General features: G+C 38.0%; 1 protein-coding gene across 1 annotated transcript in view; it reads right to left on the reverse strand.

Moving 5' to 3' along the window:
• Positions 1 to 1,390: 1,390 nt before the first annotated feature.
• Positions 1,391 to 22,176, reverse strand: part of LOC124776343 (BRO1 domain-containing protein BROX-like) — a 116,882-nt gene continuing 96,096 nt past the window's right edge. Inside the window, 2 exon segments of the mRNA XM_047251292.1 lie at positions 1,391 to 4,474; positions 20,983 to 21,157. Of these exon segments, the coding sequence (XP_047107248.1) occupies positions 4,370 to 4,474; positions 20,983 to 21,157 (280 nt within the window). The 3' untranslated portion in view covers positions 1,391 to 4,369.

The raw sequence follows: 22,176 nt of genomic DNA on the forward strand, positions 1-22,176 counted from the left end.
AACTGTAATATGGGATTGTTTGTTGAGTGTTTTGCTCTTTATCATACCAAATAAGTTAACTTTTTTTATTGGTAATTTGTACTCATCTTTAATTTGTTTCTGTTAATACAAAAATGTGTAACCTTTTCATACAGATGTATATCTTGCTCTCAATAGTACTTAGCATTGTGGTGTAGTGTATTGTAACTAGAAAGACAAAAACTGCTTTTTCACTTTAAATGCTTCTTCTCAATCTAACACACAAGGTAAAGGTAACAAATGTAAAATTTTCAAGCACTAATTGGCTAAACAACATGCAGCTTCAAAAGAATTTCATATCAAATTTATAGGAACAATTCAAGTGTAAAAGTAAAGATACTTCATTCATTTTATTAAGGTACATCACCATATTTTACTTAATGTTTACAAGACAGTAGAGCAAATATCTACACAGTCTGATGAATTAATGATGTTACACCAGTAGTCACTATGGTTCCAACATATAAATTACAACATCAATGGGGAAAATCATTACAGAATTAACTGAAGAAGCCTGATCTTTGCCAGAGAAATCTTAGAATAAATTGTTATCTAAGCTACAATACTGTATATTATCACATGTCCACCAAAATACTTTACACACCACAAAAACATAAAGTGCTATTAAAGTTATAGATTTGTTTGCACACTACTATGATTACAGGACTTTACCACACATGGACATATTAGACATGGTGCACTTTCCTCTTCCACCATCATCCAACCTAGCTTACCCAGTCAGTTAGAGGGTGGCTTGTACTGTTTTCTATAGTGAACCATACACTAATTAGGCATTTTTCCCACACACTAAGAATTGTTAGTGTTTAGTCACATTAGGTCCTAGAAACAATATCCAAGGATAAATCAGGGATTGAATTTCAAACCTTGGATTTGCAACCTGACACACACAGAAAAAAAAGAAAAGAAAAAAAAGAAAAAAGAAAGAAAGAAAGAAAGACAGCTAGGGCACTCATTTGTACTTCATTATTACTGGATAACAATAATGAAAATTCCTGGATGAAAAATACATAAAATAAAGGAAAGGCAACCTCTGAGCCCTGCTTTCCTTCTGGTAGAAATTACACACATCCACATGCAAAATCACAAAGACACTCAAGCGCACATAACCGTGGCTGTGGCAACACTGATAAACTAGCTCTAGATATCTAATGTGGTATTTTGTTTTTGTACTGTAGTTTGGTATTCGAATTTCAAGTCCGAAAATCACTTTTCTCTACCATGTCATGTTTTGAAGATATTGACAAAAGTTAATTTTCATGGACCACCATTAATTTCTTTTACCCCCATATTTTCAGTAATTTTTTGTGCAACACCATACAATATTTTTGTTGACTGTAAAAATAATTATTGTAGCCCAATGTTCTCTTGGTTTCTAAACCAGTTCCACATGATCCCACCACTTGTTTAATGCCAATAAATAGCACCTCCAGAAAATACAGTTGATGAAGAAACGCAAGAAAGTTCTCTTTCATCTTTGAGCAATGTATCAGACTTTGATTACCAATCTGGAGAAGGTATTCATTTAATGAACAATGCTGATCTTTGTGATTTTGTACTGGACTGGCACTAACAAGCTGAAATGCTCACTTTGTGCATTAAAGAATTTAATTTGCTTGCACTGGATACAATGACTTCATATTTTTGCCACAGAAATGAAGAATTTGTGAAATTCTTTGCAATGAGTGACACTATTTGCTACTGTACAGGCATTTGTTGCCTCATGTCAATCCTCGGGGTAGATCACAACATTGAAGCATGGTGGTTCTTCATTAACTCATCTAAAAGAGAGTTTGAAAGCAATGTTATTTTATAAGGAAACAAGTATGCAGCAGTATCAGCTGGATATTCCACCCTCCTGAAAGAGACATATTAAAATATGTTGTTACTTTTTGAAAAAAAAAAAAAAAGTGTGGTATCATGAGTATAAATGGTGTACTGTGGCCACTTAAAAGTTATCACCATTTTCATGGGAATAGAGAAAAGGTACACCAAGTACTGCTGTTTTATCTGCAAGTGGTACAGCAGAGTAGTAAGCACCACTACATAAAGAAAAATTGGCCAATCAGAAACGAATCTAGCCAGGAAATAAAAATGTCCTTCATGTGCCACTGACTGACTGTGACAAAGTTAGCACACCACCACTTTATAACAAGCTGGGGCTCATGAACAACCTTGTGAAGGCACTAGACAATGATTCAGATGCTTTTTGATATTTGTGCAACAAGTTTCCAGAGTTGAGTTATATGAAAGTGAAAGAAGGTGAGTCCATAGGTCCACAAATAAGGAAGGTAATTGTTAACAGTCATTTCCAAGACTTACTGAATGATTCAGAAAGAAATGCATGGGTGGTATACAAATCAGCTGTAAATTATAAATCTGCTGACTATGTCAATGTTGTGAAGAAGTGCATCAGTGCATACAAACAGCTGGGTGCAACATGTCCCTCAAAATTCATCTCCTCAACTCACATCTTGACTTCTTCCCCAAAAACCTAGGTTCAGCGAGTGACAAACATGTGAACATTTTCAACAGGATAACTCAGTAATAGAGTCACAGTATCAGCGCTGATGGACTACAGCAATGTTAGCTAACTAGTGCTGGACACTTCAGCGTGACATACCAAATGCTCAGCATGAACACAAGTCTACAGCCAAGAAATTCAAACCAAACACACTTTAAATTAAAGAAGTATTGTCAATGTGTATGGATTTTGTGTGTATTATATCTTGAACTAGATATTACTATATAGCATGTGCATCACGTAGTACTAAAATATGGTGCATGGTAGAGACAAATGGTTTGTGTATTTCGAATCAGCATGTTTCACTTGTCTTAGAATAAGTGTTGGATACCACGATATTTGCCAATTTTTAAACTCTGTTTTTCAGTGTTATCAGAGAGCAGCATCGCACACTACTGCGGCATCTTTGCTCTTTAAAATTTGTGTTGTTGTGGCTGACTATTGCTGGACACTTCAGTGCGACATACCAATTGCTCAGCACAAACAAGTCTACAGCCATGAAATTGAAACCAAACAAACCTTAGATTAGGGAAGTATTTTCAGTGTGCATATGGGTGCCTGCATGGTAGTGTGTGTATTTTCTGCTAAAAGAAGAGTCAGGGTGTGAAATCTAGTTAATACTGTGTTCTTTTACATGTGTCTATGTACCACACATCAGTTTGCTATAGGTGAGTAGTTGCCTTTCCTTTACTTTAGGTACTCATTCTTATTTTAGACAGACATGGGGTCTTCATAACAAAGATGAGGAATACTGCAGAAGCACTGCTGTTTACATTATACACTTTTAAATCCTTTGAGTACTGTATTAACTTAGAAGTAACCCTCATGAAAGCATAGGAAGTGAAATTTCTAACACCTAATGAACACAACAGTTGAGTCCTCCAGTAGCCAATCACCATTCTACCACTTCCTGTCAATGTCCAATCAATTGAATATTTGTTAAAAAGTTCTGTTTTGTGTTTGGATACAGTGATCGGTTTCTAATAATGTTGAAGGCTTAAAATCTTACAGCACTTGCCCATATACAAAGCATACTTTTGTACAATAATTGCGCCATCTACAGGTAGTAACACAAAAGTGTTAACTGGTAAAAATATTCACATTTATCTGCTATTAAAATAATCAGGCAACATATAACTCATAAAACAGAGTACCCCACTCAAAAAGCACAAATGTAATTATCACATCAGCATTAAAGCATGTACCACATAACTTTTAAAAATATAATTTTTATATACAATTTCTTTGTAAATATATATTTTCTTCTCTACATCTTTATCTTACAATTATTTTGTAAATAAATAAATAAATGCTTCCACTAAAATATGAAAAAATAAAATTAATGTTAAAGGAACTGTAGTAATCAATGTCAAAACTTTCCTCTTCAGGAACAACAAGGTACGTGCAAACAGTTAATTATACAGTAGAAGATAATACTTTGAAAATAAAACAAATGTTGTAATAATTACAGTCTTTAAGACATTATATTTTCAGTATATAGACATCTAGCTTTGAGAGCAGAATATTGACTCTGCCTAATATGAAGCAAAACAACATTAAGTAATAGCACTTTTACAATATTAATTAAAATTGATACTACACATGTAAAACTGCATATCAAGCCCAAGAGGCACAACTAAAAGCAAAGAAATTGCCACAAATAGTTAAATGTTACATTTATGTATTTGGTTATAGAGTGTGTGTGAACAGGAATAGTTTACGCAATCTGTGATAACACAGACATATAAACAGCTGCACTTCGTAAGCTTGACTTGCCCCAGAACCAATAGTACCACTGAAATATTTATGTTATTGTATGCTGCATCCACTTTCAGTCTTTGGGTCCTTAGATGACTGGTGAACTTGAGCTTCCTTCACTGCTGGAAGTTCTCCTTCCAGTTTTGCTGCTGTATTCTGAAGAAATAAACAGATGAAAAGTTCTTAAAATCTAATTGTTCTTCTATAATTTTTTATTTTTATTTATTCTTTTCTTGTTAGTCATAGTCTACAATGTATGTGAAATTTTAGCTTCTCTGGGTGTATCGAATTTTCAGATAATTTAATTGGCATATTGGCAAGGGAACAATCCATTATTTTCAAGGAATAAGTGAAGTGAGATCACTGGCATGACTATTTAAATCCTCGGTACTTGGGACTGCACCAGCCAGGAAATGAAGAGAGAGTGTAAGCAGAAAAACAATATGTACTGTAAGCAACCAGCACTACCACACAACTCTCATTAGGCATTATTGGTGAGTAAGCAGCATTGACTCACCTCTCAGTTGTTTGATGAGGGAGAAAGCAGGATTCCAAGCAATATTTAATCAAAAGGCTCTATCTTCACTTTTAAAGTACCTTGTTAGTTCAATGTCAACCACATCAATAATTTTACTATACCAGTGACTGGAAGTTCACATCATAATCTCTATGTTGTTACTTTCCATTACAGGACTGTTGCTGAGGCAGTGTTCTGCAGTTGCAGTTTTGCCTGACTGCTTAAGCATGTGTGACGCTTATGCTCTATTTATCAGGCCTCTATGGTCCTAATAGTTTTATTTATTTATTTACATGTCAAGTTCTGTAGTACCAAATTGAGGAGCAAATCTCCAATGGAATGTGACAGTACATGAAATTGCAATATAAATGTATTAAAAGATAAAAATAAAATGCTTATGAACCCAAAAAAGTCAGCCATAAGTTTCAGTAAATGCAGTCAACAATATAGCATAAGAATCAGCTTAATTTTTCAACGAACTCTTCAACAGAATAGAAGGAGTGACCCATGAGGAAACTCTTCAGTTTTGATTTGAAAGTGCGTGGATTAGTGCTAAGATTTTTTAATTCAGTGGTAGCTTACTGAAAATGGATGCAGCAGTATACTGCACACCTTTCTGGACAAGGGTTAAGGAAGTCCAATCCAAATGCAGGTTGGATTTCTGCCGAGTATTAACTGAGTGGAAGCTGCTTAGTCTTGGGAAAAAGTTGATATTGTTAACAAGAAACAGCAGTAAAGAATACATATATTGAGAGGCCAATGTCAAAATACCCGGACTAGTGAAAAGGAATCGACAAGAGGTTCGTGAACTTACACCACTTATTGCCCGAACCACCTGTTTCTGAGCCAAAAATATCCTTTTAGAATGGGAAGAGTTACCCCAAAATATAATACTATATGACATTAAGTAAATGAAAATAAGCAAAGTAGGCTAATTTTTGTGTCAAACGATCACTTACTTCAGATACTGTTCTAATAGTAAAAATGGCAGCATTAAGTCTTTGAACAAAATCCTGAATGTGGGCTTTCCACAACAATTTACTTTCTATCTGAACACCAGAAATCTGAATTGTTCAGTTTCACGAATCATATGCCCGTTCTGTGAAATTAAAATGTTGGGTTTTGTTGAATTGTGTGTTAGAAACTGAGTCTTAATGTGATTTAGAGTTAATTTATTTTCCACAAGCCATGAACTGCACTGTTTGAAACTGACAATGATGATGATGATGATGCCTGGTTTGTGGGGCACTCAACTGCACAGTCATCAGCGCCTGTACAAAGTACCAATTTTTACACAGTCCACTCTAGCCACTGTCATACATGATGATGATGATGAAATACTGAGGACAACACAAACACCCAGTCCCCGGGCAGAGAAAATCCCCAACACGGCTGGGAATCGAACCCGGGATACCGTGATCCACAGGCAGCAATGCTAGCCACTAGACCATGAGGTTTGAAACCGAGCCAATGTTGCATGCAACATCCTTTACTACCAAGCTAGTGTCATCAGCAAACAGAAATGTTTTAGAGTTACTTGTAATACTAGAGGCCATATCATTTATATAAATAAGGAACAGGAGTGGCCCCAACAATGATATCCTGGGGCACCACCCATTTGACCGTACCCCACTCAGACCCCACATCACAGCCATTCTCAACACTGTGAATAATGATCTTGTGCTGTCTGCTGTTAAAGTAAGAGGTGAACCAATTGTGAGCTACTCCCCATATTCCGTAATGGTCCCACTTCAGGAGCAATATTCTGTGATCAACACAATCAAACACCTTAGTTAAATCAAAAAATATGCCTAGTGTTCGAAACCTTTTCAATTACCCTTACATACACAGCCTTTTCTTTTAGCAAACACTGATGGCATAGAAATAGATCGAAAATTGTCTGCATTATCCCTTTCTCCCTTTTTATAAAGCGGCTTTACTACTGAGTACTTTAATTGTTCAGGGGATGGAGAGGTTTGTACGGGCACACAACGGCAAGGTCTTCAAAGCCCTTTAATTATTCAGAAAACCGGCTACGGACGAGAGGAACATCCATATATTCTCATGTTACGTTCTGCAACCAGGCTGCACACAAAAGACAAAAGATGACTTTTGGATGTTGCTTGATGATAGGATCTTAGACGTGCCACCTGAAGATACTCCATCGTATCTGGTGATCTCACTGGTCATGTTGGTTCAAATGCAGATGGATACCGATGAAATGGTAGTGGGGGGCTGGACATAGAAATGTAGATGGGGAGAGAATACTGAACTTTGCAGAAACACATGACCTAGTCACCGCGAACACCTATTCAAGGAGAGGATGTCCCACCTTTGGACTTACTACAGTGGTAACAACATGAGCCAGATAGATTTCATTCCTGTACGGTAATGCAACATAAACTTCATTTTGTATGAAAAAAACTATTCCATATGAAACAGTTGCTACACAACACCGCCTGCTAGTTGTCAAATTGCACATCAAACGTCAAAATCAAAGGAAGAGAGAATGCAATGTCCTAGCGTGTACTAAATGGTGGCAACTCAAAGATGCAGAAAGAGACATTATTTCACCCATCACTCTTCCCCATATTACTGACGTAGGAACATCATGGGATGCCCTGAAAGTTCATGTAATAACAGCAGCCCAGGAAACATTAGGCACCACAGAACCAGGCTGACGTAAAATCTATTGCCAAACATGGCTCTGGACTGAGGAGGTGAAGAAGGTTGTGCACATTAGAAAGCAGCTATGCCAAAAGTCCTCACCTCTAAGACAAATGAAAACTGGAAGGATTACCGTGAATCTAGGAATGCAGCAAAGAAGGCAGTTGCAGCAGCCAAATCAGCCCATTTCAGTGAAGTCTACTAGAAACACCTACTGGAGAATGAGAAATTTGTTGACTGGTGAAGCAGCGCAATAAACAAATTGCAGACATTGAAAAATTCTGTGGAATCAATTATGAAGAAGGCAAACTTATCACCAACAGAAAGAAAGTAGCAAAGCGATGGAGGAAATACTTTGAGGAAGTTTGCAACGAGGAGTTTCCACATGCTCCAATTACAGTGTTAATTCCAGTAGAGGAACCCATTGCACCAGTCTCCAAGGATGAAGTTGTCAAAGCATTATGGAAAATGAAAAATGGAAAGGCAATGGGGCCATATGATCTTCCTGCAGACTTGTGAATCAAAACACTGTGATTCAGCTGAATGGTTGACAAATTACTTTAATAAGATCATTGAGGAGGGAACGTTTCCAGTTGACTGGACATGTAGCACAACAGTTCCAATTTGGAAGCAGAACAGAATGGAAGTCCAGCTGAATGTAACAACTACTGTCCAATAAGCCTTCTGTCACACATCATTAAAGTATTCGAGCACGTCATCGATAAAAGGATCTGATAAACTATCAGTCTCTCCATCAATCAACATGGATTCGTGAGGGGCTGTGGGATGACAAATATTATCCATGCAGCTCATCTGCTTATCAAAAAGCACTGTGAGAAGTCAAAACATCTACACTTTGCCTTTCTCAATCTTGAAAAGGTCTTCAACCGAGTGCCACACGAGTTAATTTAGCTTGTCCTGCGAGAGCATGGAGTACCTGAAGACTGGGTCAGACTGCTCTACCAGAACCCAAAGAGCCGGATACAGTCTGCTGCCGGACTATCTGACAACTTCCTTATTTCCGTGGGAGTTCATCAGGGATCTGCTCTCTCACTGCGCCTATTTATCACTCTCATGGATACCGCCCCAAGAAACCTCCAGAAAACCTCACCCTGGACGTTACTGTATACTGATGATGTGCTACTGGCCAGTGAAAATAAGAATGATCTGCAACTTCAAGTGTAAGCCTGGAATGACCACCTTATAGATGTAGGACTACAGCTCAATGTGTTGAAAACATATTCCCTTTCAACAGATTTAAATAAAGCTATAACCATCAGCATCAATGACGTTGACCTCCCAACAGCAAGGGCTTTTAAGTACCTAGGCTCGACAATTGCTGCCGATGGAAATCTGAGTGCAGGAATCTCCAACCGCCTTAGCAGCGTGTGGCTCAAATGGTGTGCCGTTACTGGAGTAAGAAAATTCCAAACAGTCTCAAATCAAAAGTACACCAATTGATAATCCGTTTAGTTGCACTGTATGGGGCTGAATGCTGGTCTTCAACAAGGGAAGCAGAGCAAAGACTCGCTGTTACGGAGACGAAAATGCTTAGGTGGACATCGAGACTAACATTGCATGACCACGTCACAAATAATGAAGTCTACAGGCTGTACGGTGTGGCACCAATAGTAGACAAAATGAGAGAAAGCTGCCTACGTTGGTACGGACATGTCCTTAGAGCAGATGAGACAACAGTGGCAAAGACTAGTTTCAACCTAAATGTCAATGGGAAATGGCCAGCAGGACGATCAAGGCAGCGATGGCTTGACACCATGCATGAAGACCTCAAGATCTCAGCTTTCACCCTGATCAGGCACAAGATAACAAGAAGTGGCGACAATGAGCCAAAACAGCGGAACCCGCCAGCATGCAGGACAAACGCTAAGGAAGAAGAAGAAAAAGAAGGAAACTGACCATTCCTAAATAAAAAATTACAAATATGGCTAAGTAAAGGGCTAACATGTGTGGCACAGTACTTTAATATTCTGCTAGGCACTCCATCATATCCATGAGAGTGCTTAGTCTTCAATGATTTAACTATTGACTCAATCTCCCCACTGTCAGTATCACAGAGGAGTATTTCAGACATCATCTCGGAAGGGCGTTTTCCAAGAGAGTTATACGATTCTCTGCAGAAACTAAATTTTTATTAATTCACCAGCAATGCTCAGAAAATGATTGTTAAATACTGTACATATATCAGGTTTATCAGTTGTTGTTGTTGTTGTGGTCTTCAGTCCTGAGACTGGTTTGATGCAGCTCTCCATGCTACTCTATCCTGTGCAAGCTTTTTCATCTCCCAGTACCTACTGCAACCTACATCCTTCTGAATCTGCTTAGTGTATTCATCTCTTGGTCTCCCTCTACGATTTTTACCCTCCACGCTGCCCTCCAATACTAAATTGGTGATCCCTTGATGCCTCAGATGAGACAACAACAATATTTTTACTATGAACTGAATTATATCGTCGACCTTGTGCTGCTGACCAGACAGTTCCTTCACAACTGACGTTATGATTTTAATTTTATCCTGTGAATTAGCTATTCTATTTGCACACCACATACTCTTTGCCTTCCTAATAACATTTTAAGCACCTTACAATACTGTTTGTAACGAGCAACTGTAGCTTGATTGTGACTACTTCTAACATTTTAATATAATTCCTGTTTTGTTCTACATGATATTCTTGTCCCACTAGTCAGCCACCCAGGCTGCCTTTTGCTTTTTATTGCTAGTACCCCATTTAGAAAGTTCTAATGGAAAGCAATGAGAAATGTGTTATGGAAAGCATTATATTTGTCATCTATGTTATCGACACTATAAACATCCTGCCACTCTTGTTCCTTGATGAGTTTTAAAAAACTCTCTATTGCTGTTGGATTAACTTTCCTACGTAGTTCATAATTATATGACATTTGTTTGAGTACAAAAGCCTTTTAGTGTCAAAATTTGTGCATCATGGACTGAAAGACCGTTTACCCTTTTACTAAGAGACTGCTCATCTAGTAATGCAGAATGAATAAAAATATTGTCTATGGCTGAGCTACTGTTCCCCTGCACCCTACATGGAAAAATCACTATCTACATTAGATCATATGAATTTAGGAGATCTACCAACACCCTCTTTCTTGCACGATCACATACAAAATTAATATTGAAGTCATCACATCCAGCTAATTTCTGGTACCTCCTATAAAGTGAATCAAGAACCCTCTCTAGCTTGAGCATAAATGCTCTGAAGTCAGATTTAGAGGACATATAAACAACAAAAATTAGGAGTTTAGTTTCATTAAATTTAACTGCTCCTGCATAATATTCAAATATCTGTTCAGTACAGTACCGTGATACATCTATGGACTGACGATGTGTGACATGCCACGACGACATGCGAAATAGTAGGACACCAACTTTACGCTTCATTTACAGACCATAAAAGGGCCCTAATATTAGATGGTGGTCGAAGAACACATTTCACATGGTGTTTCCTCAGAATACAACCAAACTTGTTGGAAAAACTATCTGCGTAGCCTCAGGCACCACCTCATTATTCTCATCACTCATTATTCACAGTTGGTCGATAGCATAATACATCTGATCTGTCTCTCACTTCATCTGTTCTGGCAAAAGGCAACCTCAAGGAGCGCTAAACTCAGATGTCATGGGCCCTCTGAAGCAAGCCCCATCACAACCTCATTTGTCTGATCACCGAACTGGTCATTGGAACAAGTTATTTAATTCAGTTCCAAACCTAACCTCAATTTTTTTAAGCCTTCAGCCAAAAGGCCTTTCTCTAAAGTAGAAAAAGCATACACATTCATGCAACCACAACTCACACACACAGGACCATTCTCTCTGATCTCTTGAGTCTGGCCTCAATGGCCAGAGATGGTGGTTGTGGTTGTGGTTGTGTGTGTGTGTGTGTGTGTGTGTGTGTGAGAGAGAGAGAGAGAGAGAGAGAGAGTGTATGTCAGAGCACCCATACTGCTGATAACAGGACTGAGAGTAGCCATTTCCAGCTACATGGACAGTGTGATTAAGGAGGCTGTTGAAATTAAACTATCAAGTGACCTTACAAATAGACGGAGATTTTTTTCTTAAATTCTTCTTGGAAATCTACTCTTTGCCTGAGGTACAGAGGTAGCACTACTTGTGCATCCACTGTTGGTTAATATTTCACAACCGATAACATCTGAGAATTGCTATCTTTGCTTGTGTAGTGGCACTGGTTGTTTACAGTGGATGTTGTCTGCCTTTACGTGCCATCTTTTGGTTTCCTGATTGGTACAGCACTGACCACCAAGGGTTTAAATTGCCATGCAAGTTATTTCCCCTTTGATACGAATCTTGCAAATGACACAGCATTCACCTGTCAAAACTCCAGCAATTGTTAAGGAATTATGTGGCTGCAGTCGTGTAAGTTATTCAAATATCGTCTAGTTCAGGGAATGCTCACAGCCAGAAGTCTCAGTGTGGTGTCAACACAAACTGATGCAAACCAGTTATTAGCAGTGGGACTGCGGGCACGCATATCTCTAGCCCATCTTCCACTCACGCCACAGCACTGATGTACATGGTTCGACTGGTTCCATCAGAGGGTCACTTGGAAGATGATGTGGTACACCATGGTCTTCAGCAATGAAAGCAGATTCTGCCTGCAAGCAACTGAAGGTCATTCGTGTGTATGATGTAGACCTGGTGAGCACTCTCACATGAAATGCATTCCTTCAAGACACAAAGGCCCCGCAACAGGTCCTACACCTCAGGCTTTATGGTCTGGAGTGCAACAATCTATAACTCTCATCCACATCTGGTGTGTCTGGATGGGACACTAACGAATGCTCTTTACGTGAAGAGTTTTGTTAGATCCATTCTTTAGCCATTTTCCCAACATAAAGGTGACGTGTTGTTCTAATATGATAATGCTCACCCATATGTTGTTGTTGTTGTTGTTGTTGTTGTTGTGGTCTTCAGTCCTGAGACTGGTTTGATGCAGCTCTCCATGCTACACTATCCTGTGCAGGCTCCTTCATCTCCCAGTACCAACTGCAACCTACATCCTTCTGAATCTGTTTATTGTATTCATCTCTTGGTCTCCCTCTATGATTTTTACCCTCCACGCTGCCCTCCAATGCTAAATTTGTGATCCCTTGATGACTCAGAACATGTCCTACCAACCGATCCCTTCTTCTAGTCAAGTTGTGCCACAAACATCTCTTCTCCCCAATCCTATTCAATACCTCTTCATTAGTTACGTGATCTACCCACCTAATCTTCAACATTCTTCTGTAGCACCACATTTCAAAAGCTCCTATTATCTTCTTGTCCAAACTATTTGCCGTCCATGTTTCACTTCCATCCATGGCTACACTCCATACAAATACTTTCAGAAACGGCTTCCTGACACTTAAATCTATATTCGATGTTAACAAATTTCTCTTCTTCAGAAACGCTTTCCTTGCCATTGCCAGTCTACATTTTATATCCTCTCTACTTCGACCATCATCAGTTATTTTGCTCCCCAAATAGCAAAACTCCTTTACTACTTTAAGTGTCTCATTTCCTAATCTAATTCCCTCAGCATCACCCGACTTAATTCGACTACATTCCATTATCCTCGTTTTGCTTTTGTTGATGTTCATCTTATATCCTCCTTTCAAGACACTGTCCATTCCGTTCAACTGCTCTTCCAAGTCCTTTGCTGTCTCTGGCAGAATTACAATGTCAGCAGCGAACCTCAAAGTTTTTATTTCTTCTCCCTGGATTTTAACACCTACTCCAAATTTTTCTTTTGTTTCCTTTACTGCTTGCTCAATATACAGATTGAACAACATCAGGGAGAGGCTACAGCCCTGTCTCACTCCCTTCCCAACCACTGCTTCCCTTTCATGCCCCTCGACTCTTTATAACTGCCATCTGGTTTCTGTGCAAATTGTAAATAGCCTTTCGCTCCCTGTATTTTACCCCTGCCACCTTTAGAATTTGAAAGAGAGTATTCCAGTCAACATTGTCAAAAGCTTTCTCTAAGTCTACAAATGCTAGAAACTTAGGTTTGCCTTTCCTTAATCTTTCTTCTAAGATAAGTCGTAAGGTCAGTATTGCCTCACGTGTTCCAACATTTCTACGGAATCCAAAATGATCTTCCCCGAGGTCGGCTTCTACCAGTTTTTCCATTCGTCTGTAAAGAATTCACGTTAGTATTCTGCAGCTGTGACTTATTAAACTGATAGTTCGGTAATTTTCACACCTATCAACACCTGCTTTCTTTGGGATTGGAATTATTATATTCTTCTTGAAGTCTGAGGGTATTTCGCCTGTCTCATACATCTTGCTCACCAGATGGTAGAGTTTTGTCAGGACTGGCTCTCCCGGGGCCTTGTTTCGACACAGGTCTTTCAGTGCTCTGTCAAACTCTTCACGCAGTATCGTATCTCCCATTTCATCTTATCTACATCCTCTTCCGTTTCCATAATATTGTCCTCAAGTACATCACCCTTGTATAGACCCTCTATATACTCCTTCCACCTTTCTGCTTTCCTTTCTTTGCTTAGAACTGGGTTTCCATCTGAGCTCTTGATATTCATGCAAGTGGCTCTCTTTTCTCCAAAAGGTCTCTTTAATTTTCCTGTAGGCAGTATCTATCTTACCCCTAGTGAGATAAACCTCTACATCCTTACATTTGTCCTCTAGCCATCCCTGCTTAGCCATTTTGCACTTCCTGCCGATCTCATTTTTGAGAAATTTGTATTCCTTTATGCCTGCTTCATTTACTGCATTTTTATATTTTCTCCTTTCATCAATTAAATTCAATATTTCTTCTGTTACCCAAGGATTTCTACTAGCCCTCGTCTTTTTACCTACTTGATCCTCTGCTGCCTTCACTACTTCATCCCTCTTCTACTGTATTTCTTTCCCCCATTCCTGTCCATTGTTCCCTTATGTTCCCCCTGAAACTCTGCACAACCTCTGGTTTAGTCAGTTTATCCAGGTCCCATCTCCTTAAATTCCCACCTTTTTGCAATTTCTTCAGTTTTAATCTACAGTTCACAACTAATAGTTTGTGGTCAGAGTCCACATCTGCCCCTGGAAATGTCTTACAATTTAAAACCTGGTTCCTAAATCTCTGTCTTAGCATTATATAATCTATCTGATACCTTATAGTATCTCCAGGATTCTTCCATGTATACAACCTTCTTTTATGATTCTTGAACCAAGTGTTAGCTATGATTAATTTAAGCTCGGTGCAAAATTCTACCAGACGGCTCCCTCTTTCATTTCTTACCCCCAATCCATATTCACCTACTATGTTTCCTTCTCTCCCTTTTCCTACTCTCGAATTCCAGTCACCCATGACTATTAAATTTTCATCTCCCTTCACTACCTGAATAATTTCTTTTATCTCATCATACATTTCTTCAATTTCTTCGTCATCTGCAGAGCTAGTTGGCATATAAACTTGTACTACTGTAGTAGGCGTGGGCTTCGTGTCTATCTTGGCCACAATAATACATTCACTATGCTGTTTGTAGTAGCTTACCCACACTCCTTTTTTTTATTCATTATTAAACCTACTCCTGCATTACCCCTATTTGATTTTGTATTTATAACCCTGTATTCACCTGAACACAAGTCTTGTTCCTTCTGCCACCGAACTTGACTAATTCCCACTATATCTAACTTTAATCTATCCATTTCTCTTTTTAAATTTTCTAACCTACCTGCCCGATTAAGGGATTTGACATTCCACGCTCCAATCCGTAGACTGCCAACTTTCTTTCTGCTGATAACGACATCCTCTTGAGTAGTCCCCGCCCGGAGATCCGAATGGGGGACTATTTTACCTCCAGAATATTTTACCCAAGAGGACGCCATCATCATTTAACCATACAGTAAAGCTGCATGTCCTCGGGAAAAATTACGGCTGTAGTTTCCCCTTGCTTTCAGCCATTCGCAGTACCAGCACAACAAGGCCGTTTTGGTTGGTGTTACAAGGCCAGATCAGTCAATCATCCAGACTGTTGCCCCTGCAACTACTGAAAAGGCTGCTGCCTCTCTTCAGGAACCACACGTTTGCCTGGCCTCTCAACAGATACCCCTCTGTTATGGATGCACCTACAGTACCCATATACTGCCCATGAAAGTCAATGTGCTCTCCAAGACGTGCAGCAGCTTCCATGGCCAGCATGATCTCTGGACTTGTCTCCAATTGAGCACATGTGGGATACGATGGGAGGGAGACGTGACTCTTAAGACTCTTCAATCAACAGCTCTTACAGAACTATGTGAACTAGTCATGCAAGTGTGGAATAACGTATCCCAGGACAGTATTCACCATCTGTACAATTGCCTGAATGTCTGCATTGCTACTCGTGGAGACTACACCAAGTAGCCTGTGTTTCAGCATGGATCGTTACCTAGTACATCAGAACTGCTTGTGCTATTGATCTGTAAATATAATCATTTTGTGTACTCCATGTGAAATATATCAACAATAAATCTTGAGTGAACTGAAAATCTCTGAAAGTGTATACTAATTTTTTTTCCAGTGGTGCATTAAACTACAATTAACTGAATTGGTATTTCTAGAAAAAATCCTTGGATATTCTTTCCCTTTTGTTTCCTTGTCTTTCTTTCTCCCAAGGCATACTGATATCCTTCTCACTCTTGTTGCTTCTGCCTATTTCATGCTTCATCATGGTTCTCTAACCATTTTGTAGCTTTTTTGTTCTCTCTTGTCACTTCCCACCTTTTGCCTGCCAGTTTTTTCATTCTTTCAATTATCTCCCACTTCTTGTTTGTTCCTCCTGTGTCCTGCTCTGATTTTCCTCCAATAGCTGAGATCAAAGATCTTTTCCACTCTCTCTCTGCCTGTCTGCCTGCCTCCCTGGCAACATGCCACCTTCCTGTTGATAAAGGCTACCACTTAACAAACGTTTCCCCACTACTTTCTTCTGTGTTTCATTTTAATTTTGTTATTTATTGAAAAAGACATTTTTTTTACAGGAACCCATCTGTGCATCTTTCTCTCTTGTATGTATCTACCTCTTTGAAAGTGCAGCATTTTTTTTTTTTTTTTTAGGAAATATGAAATAACAAATCCTGTTACATCTTCATCATCATAACACAACACAGAAAACTGATTTTCACATGCCCCAAATAAAAACATTTTGTACAGGAACATTACAGCACAGTAAAATTACTTACAATAAGCTGCCATAAGATATTAAAGTAACAAATGATTGAAACAAATTTAAAGCAGTTTTAAAAGAATATCTGTTAATTGCTTCTATAGTCTGTAAGAGTTCCTTCAAAATCTTTGAGAGCCTATGAAGGTTAATGTTATTGTGTATAGACCACAGTCTTCATCACTTACAAAAATGTTGTGTAAATATGACTATTTACCTGTAGCATGTAAAGACCGTAATAATTAATATTAGTTTATTCATATTTCTGGTTGTAATTTTGTAGCTAAATTGTAAATCAGAGCTGAAAAAACATTGTATTCATTAATACATACAAAACACTAGGTAAACAAGAAGATATATTTTCATTGACCTGTCCAATGTCTGATATGCAGTACTATACATGTACAATTTACTGAGCCAAATAAAAAATACAACACAATATTAAAAATTGATCAATTTCCATATTTTGTCACCATCATAATTTTATCATCTCAAATGAAGTTAAGTTGAACATATGGCTGTAAACTCAAGAATTTCACAATAAATATCTGGTTGCTTAACAAATATTGAACATGTGCAGCACATAATTTCAGTAGTAAGGAAAGTGAGGAGACATGCTGCTAGATTTGCTACTGATAGGTTCAATCAGCATGTAGGTATCACAGAAATGCTCTGTGAAATTCCTGGGAATTCCTGGAGGGAAGATGATGAACTTTTCGTGAAACAATACTGAGAAGATTTAGAGAACTAGAATATCTGGCTGACTGCTAAATTATTCTACTGCCACTAACATACATCCTATGCAAGGACTGCAAAGACAAAAATAAGAGACATTAGGGCTTGTAAGGATGCATATAAATGTGCATTATTATTGTCTGCTCCATTTGTGAGTGGAACAGGAAAGGGAATGACTGTTTTGGTACAAGACATCCTCCACCATGCACCACATCATGGCTTACACTTTATGTTTTAAATGAAGATCTTCTCTCAAAATGTATTTACAGCCAACAAATATTGGTTGTTGTCATCTAAGAGGATGACGAATCCTGTTTCTAAATACTCACAAAGGGCACTTCATTATTATCTAAGAGAAAATTTCTTTGTTAAAAAGTGCACAATAAATCATGTGTCAAAGTATTTACCCCCATGCAGAACTAATATAATTTCTGCTAACATAAAAACATCATTGCCCACTTATTCATCAATTTAGATGTCTGTGTCCTCAAACTAGCTTTCTTTTAGGTGAACTGTTCCTCCAAGAATGTGCAAAGATTACAGACATATCAGATTTGACAACGGATTTATGAATGGTTCCACAATCTAAACAAGAAAGAATGGGCTGGTAGATCTGGTTGTTAGAGTACAAAGATGTTGCAAGAAAATTTTCTTAATAAGGAGACAACAAGGGGTACAAGATTATTCTGTAGACTCTAGTGTGGCGACACCATAGTTAACCACCCTAGTAGTGAAAATCCACATGCAATAGAAAAAAGAAACACACACACACACACACACACACACACACACACACACACACACACACACACACACATGCCCACCTCTACCTCTGTCCCTAACTCTCACTTCATTTTTTCTTTTTCCTAAACTTGACAAAATACTGTATTATATAATTCTCCTGTGACTTGTTCAGTTACTATCGTATTTCCTCTCCCATACCCCATAGCTAAACTGATAACAAATAATTCAGTAACAATACACTTGTTAATTATTTTCAAAAATATTTTGGGAAAACAGTGATCAATTTCATGATTGTCCAGATCACACAAAACATATTTATTGGTGGCCACTTTCAGTCCAAATGCAGACAATCTACAGACCTTACTGTGGAATATAGGGTACTATACTTTAGAAGGACACAAAGCTGGACAAGCAATGATGTGGTGTGGCTGAATAGCAGAAACTATGCCCCTTGGTCGTCTCCACATGTCTTTCATAATCAGTAGAATCAATGCTCACTGAAAACATGATGAAAAATTTTAGCTACTATCTTAACAATGGCATCTATTTATAATACTGATTGTAAAATTAAGCACTATTACATTTGCGATGCAAATAATTAAAACATAAAATTTCATATAATAAAAGACAATAACTTCCACTGACCTCTATGGAACAGTATGTATGTATAAGCTGTGACTGGTCAACTCAGCAATGTGTATAAGTAACCAGTGACTCCTTATACTTACTTACTTACTTACTTACCGTACTTACTTACATACAGACATACATACTACAGTGTATACTACAGTGTAAGTTGTAAGCTTTTTATTTGTTGTATGCTATTTTATGTCTTAATTCTTTGCGCCACAAATATAATAGAGGTTAATTTTAAGCCAATACTATTAATACATACCATTTTTAAGTTAGTAACTAAAGTTTTTCATCATGTGTTCAATAACCATTCATTCTACCGGTTACGAACGACATGTGGAGATGACTACAGGATGGAGCTTCTGCTATTTAATGACACTACATAGTTGCTTCTCCAGCAATTGACGGCACTGGAGACTTCTGCAGTTTCTGCGCCATAAATCCACCTCTACACAATGACTTTGGGTATAACTATGTTTTATTCTACTACATTATTTATTTTTTATCTGTCTGCCCCTCTGCATTTATAGTACTCTACACTCCAGAGTACATCTGAAGATACTCTGCCTTTGGATTGAAATCGGTCACCAATAAATGCGATTTGCATGATCTAGACTGTTTTTCTAAGTACAACTACTTTATTAGTCACTAAAACTTATACTTGTTCATTTTAAAGAATTTTGAAGGCATAGTTTCAATTTCTGGTGACAATCTTGCAGCTTAGTTCATCCGAATACTGTAGCTCCCACAAACACAATGCCATTAAATTTCCTGCATATTTATCTCTTTACAGCGTAAATATTAAAGCGAGCTAATAAGTTGCACAACTGGGATAAAACAGAAAAACATCTACTGGTGTAGCATTCATTAAGTGTGTAATGACAAACTAAAATTCAAGACTGTCGCCATAAGATGTCTCTGAAATGCGAATAATAAATATGTTTTAGTAATTGGTTATGGAGTGATTCAATTTTTTTTATGAATGGTTCTGGGTGACTTTTCTCTAATTTTCCCCCTTTCCTAAACCTCGCCAGTCCTTTTGCTTCACCCCTCTTCCTTCCCCTTCACTCCTTCTGTCAGAAGAAGGAGGCACTGGCTCTGAAGCTTGCATATTTCTGTAACATTTGTGTGTGTTTCTTCCAGCTGTCTCTAGGTAAGTAGATTTTTTATCCATCCAATAAATTTGATTCATTGTATAAATGACTAGCACATCTTGGCTGTGCACCTAACTTCAAGGCACATAACACTCTCAAACATGTAGCAATTCTCAGGTTTTTTCATGACTTTTCATGGTTAAAACAGACGTCAAATGGTAACTTGAAAGTTTGGTAATACAATACAGCTAGTGATTGGAAAGCACCTTAAGTTATAATAAAAAATAAAGTAACTTAACTTATTGCAACTTTGCAGCGATATGAAGTCCAGAATAAAAATGCAATCCACAATCAAAATTTTTTTCTCAATTTGTGAGCAAATGAATTGCTTCCTAAATTAGTAATTTGCAAATATTTTTCAAAGAGTATTGCACTATCACCTAACTATCTTCAGCTTCTGTTCAATGGGGAATTCAAATAAATCTATGTTCTATTACTCTCAGAGTTATATATTTGTCTCCACAAGTTCTACTTGTTCACTATTGTATTTAAAACTTTCAAATTCAATAAAGGTCTGTTTGCTGCAGACACAAGAATCATATTGCTTAGTAATGATCGTTGCGAAGATACCACATGTAACTTGTTATGACGACTGATTTACACTGCATAGTTTAAAATATGTTTCACTACTAAAATTACTCATGTTCAAACTGTGTGTGTTCTTCATAATTCTGTGCAATTGTGACAACTGTCTTTCCAGTTCGCATTGTTCTCAGACCAGACAGCAGTCTTCCATGCATCACCACTACGTCATATAAATTTTTCTGAAATTTATATTGTTTTGTAATGTAAATTCTTTCCCATTTTTTCCTTGATTTGCTACCTTTCCTAAAAATGACCTTCATCACTTCTTTTCTCCTTAGTCTTATAAAAGGAAATGGCTACTTTATTGATGTGCTTTAGTGTAACACTCCTCCTGCACCCTCATATCTCAAAAGATAATGGTACTGCAAGCATGTAGTGTTATGACAGTTATTATACTAGTCCAAAGAACAAATCATGCCATGTTTTGCAGTATTAAGACATACCGAGCTGGTTGTTGGATCATTGGCTGCAGCATTTTTAGAGTCATCAAATGCAGCATATGATGCAGGGTTCCAGAGAGGACATGGTGATGGCATTGAGAATTCCTCAGGGCTGGCCAGCCCATAGGTTGCCTTATGTTCTAGTTCAGGTGGATCAGCAGGTACCTTCTGATGGTAGCTGGAAGAAGTAACAATTCTTTACAATACTTGCTATAAACATCAGTAGGAAATAGTATAAAATGAGCCTGATCCATAAAGAATAGCAAATACATTACAGGTATGTCCACTTGACAATAAATTTTGATTACAATAAATGCTGGCTAAAAGAATTAAGCACCAATGACATTTTACTCAATAAAGAAATTCATTCATGAAGAAAGAAGCATGTGGAACCATTCTGTACTGTCAGGCTTAATGCCGGACAACTCACACTTTTGTATGTAAGGTACGAAGTATCCTGTTGACAGAATCCATTCAGTGTTATATCAGTGATAGAGTTAACTTCTTAATGTAGTCAACAGAAGTATTTCACCTTAGCTGCACACATATTTCAATTTATTTCATTTTTCTGAGGGTTCTCCCCCTTAACACTTTGAGGATGTACAAGAATATTTGGCCAAGAAGACCAACTATTTGAGCCATTATTTGAGGCATTACTAACACGTGTAATTGATGTATCTTCAAGGGTAACATAAGGGAAAGTAAAATGAAACCTAAACACTGGCCACAAGGGGTACAACGGAATGGTTTCACTCAAGAGTAATTGGCATATGCGTTAAGACATTTATCCCACTGGGAGGCAAGATGATTAATTCCTCTTTCATAGTATGCACCCAGATGCTGCAGGATCCACAACTGCACCTGATCTTCCACTTCTATATCTGACTGAAAACAACATCCACATATGTCTTTCTTCAGATTGCCAAAGGTGTGAAAAATAACACGGTGAAAGACCTGGCCTGTAAGGAGGATGTTGCAGTGTTTCCCAACCAAATCACTGAAGTGTTGCCTTCATTTGATTGGCAGTGTGGGTGAGGGTGTTATTGTGCAACAGGATGATTCTGTCCAACGGCCTTCCTGGGCATTTTGTCTTTATGGCATGCCACAGTTTTTGCAAAGTGCCTTCATAGCGCTGCACATTGAGTGTGGCTCCACACTCAAGAATCTTGATGAACAATTGAAAAAGAAGATCATCAT

This window comes from Schistocerca piceifrons, chromosome 2 (assembly GCF_021461385.2).
Source record: "Schistocerca piceifrons isolate TAMUIC-IGC-003096 chromosome 2, iqSchPice1.1, whole genome shotgun sequence".
NCBI lineage: Eukaryota > Metazoa > Arthropoda > Insecta > Orthoptera > Acrididae > Schistocerca > Schistocerca piceifrons.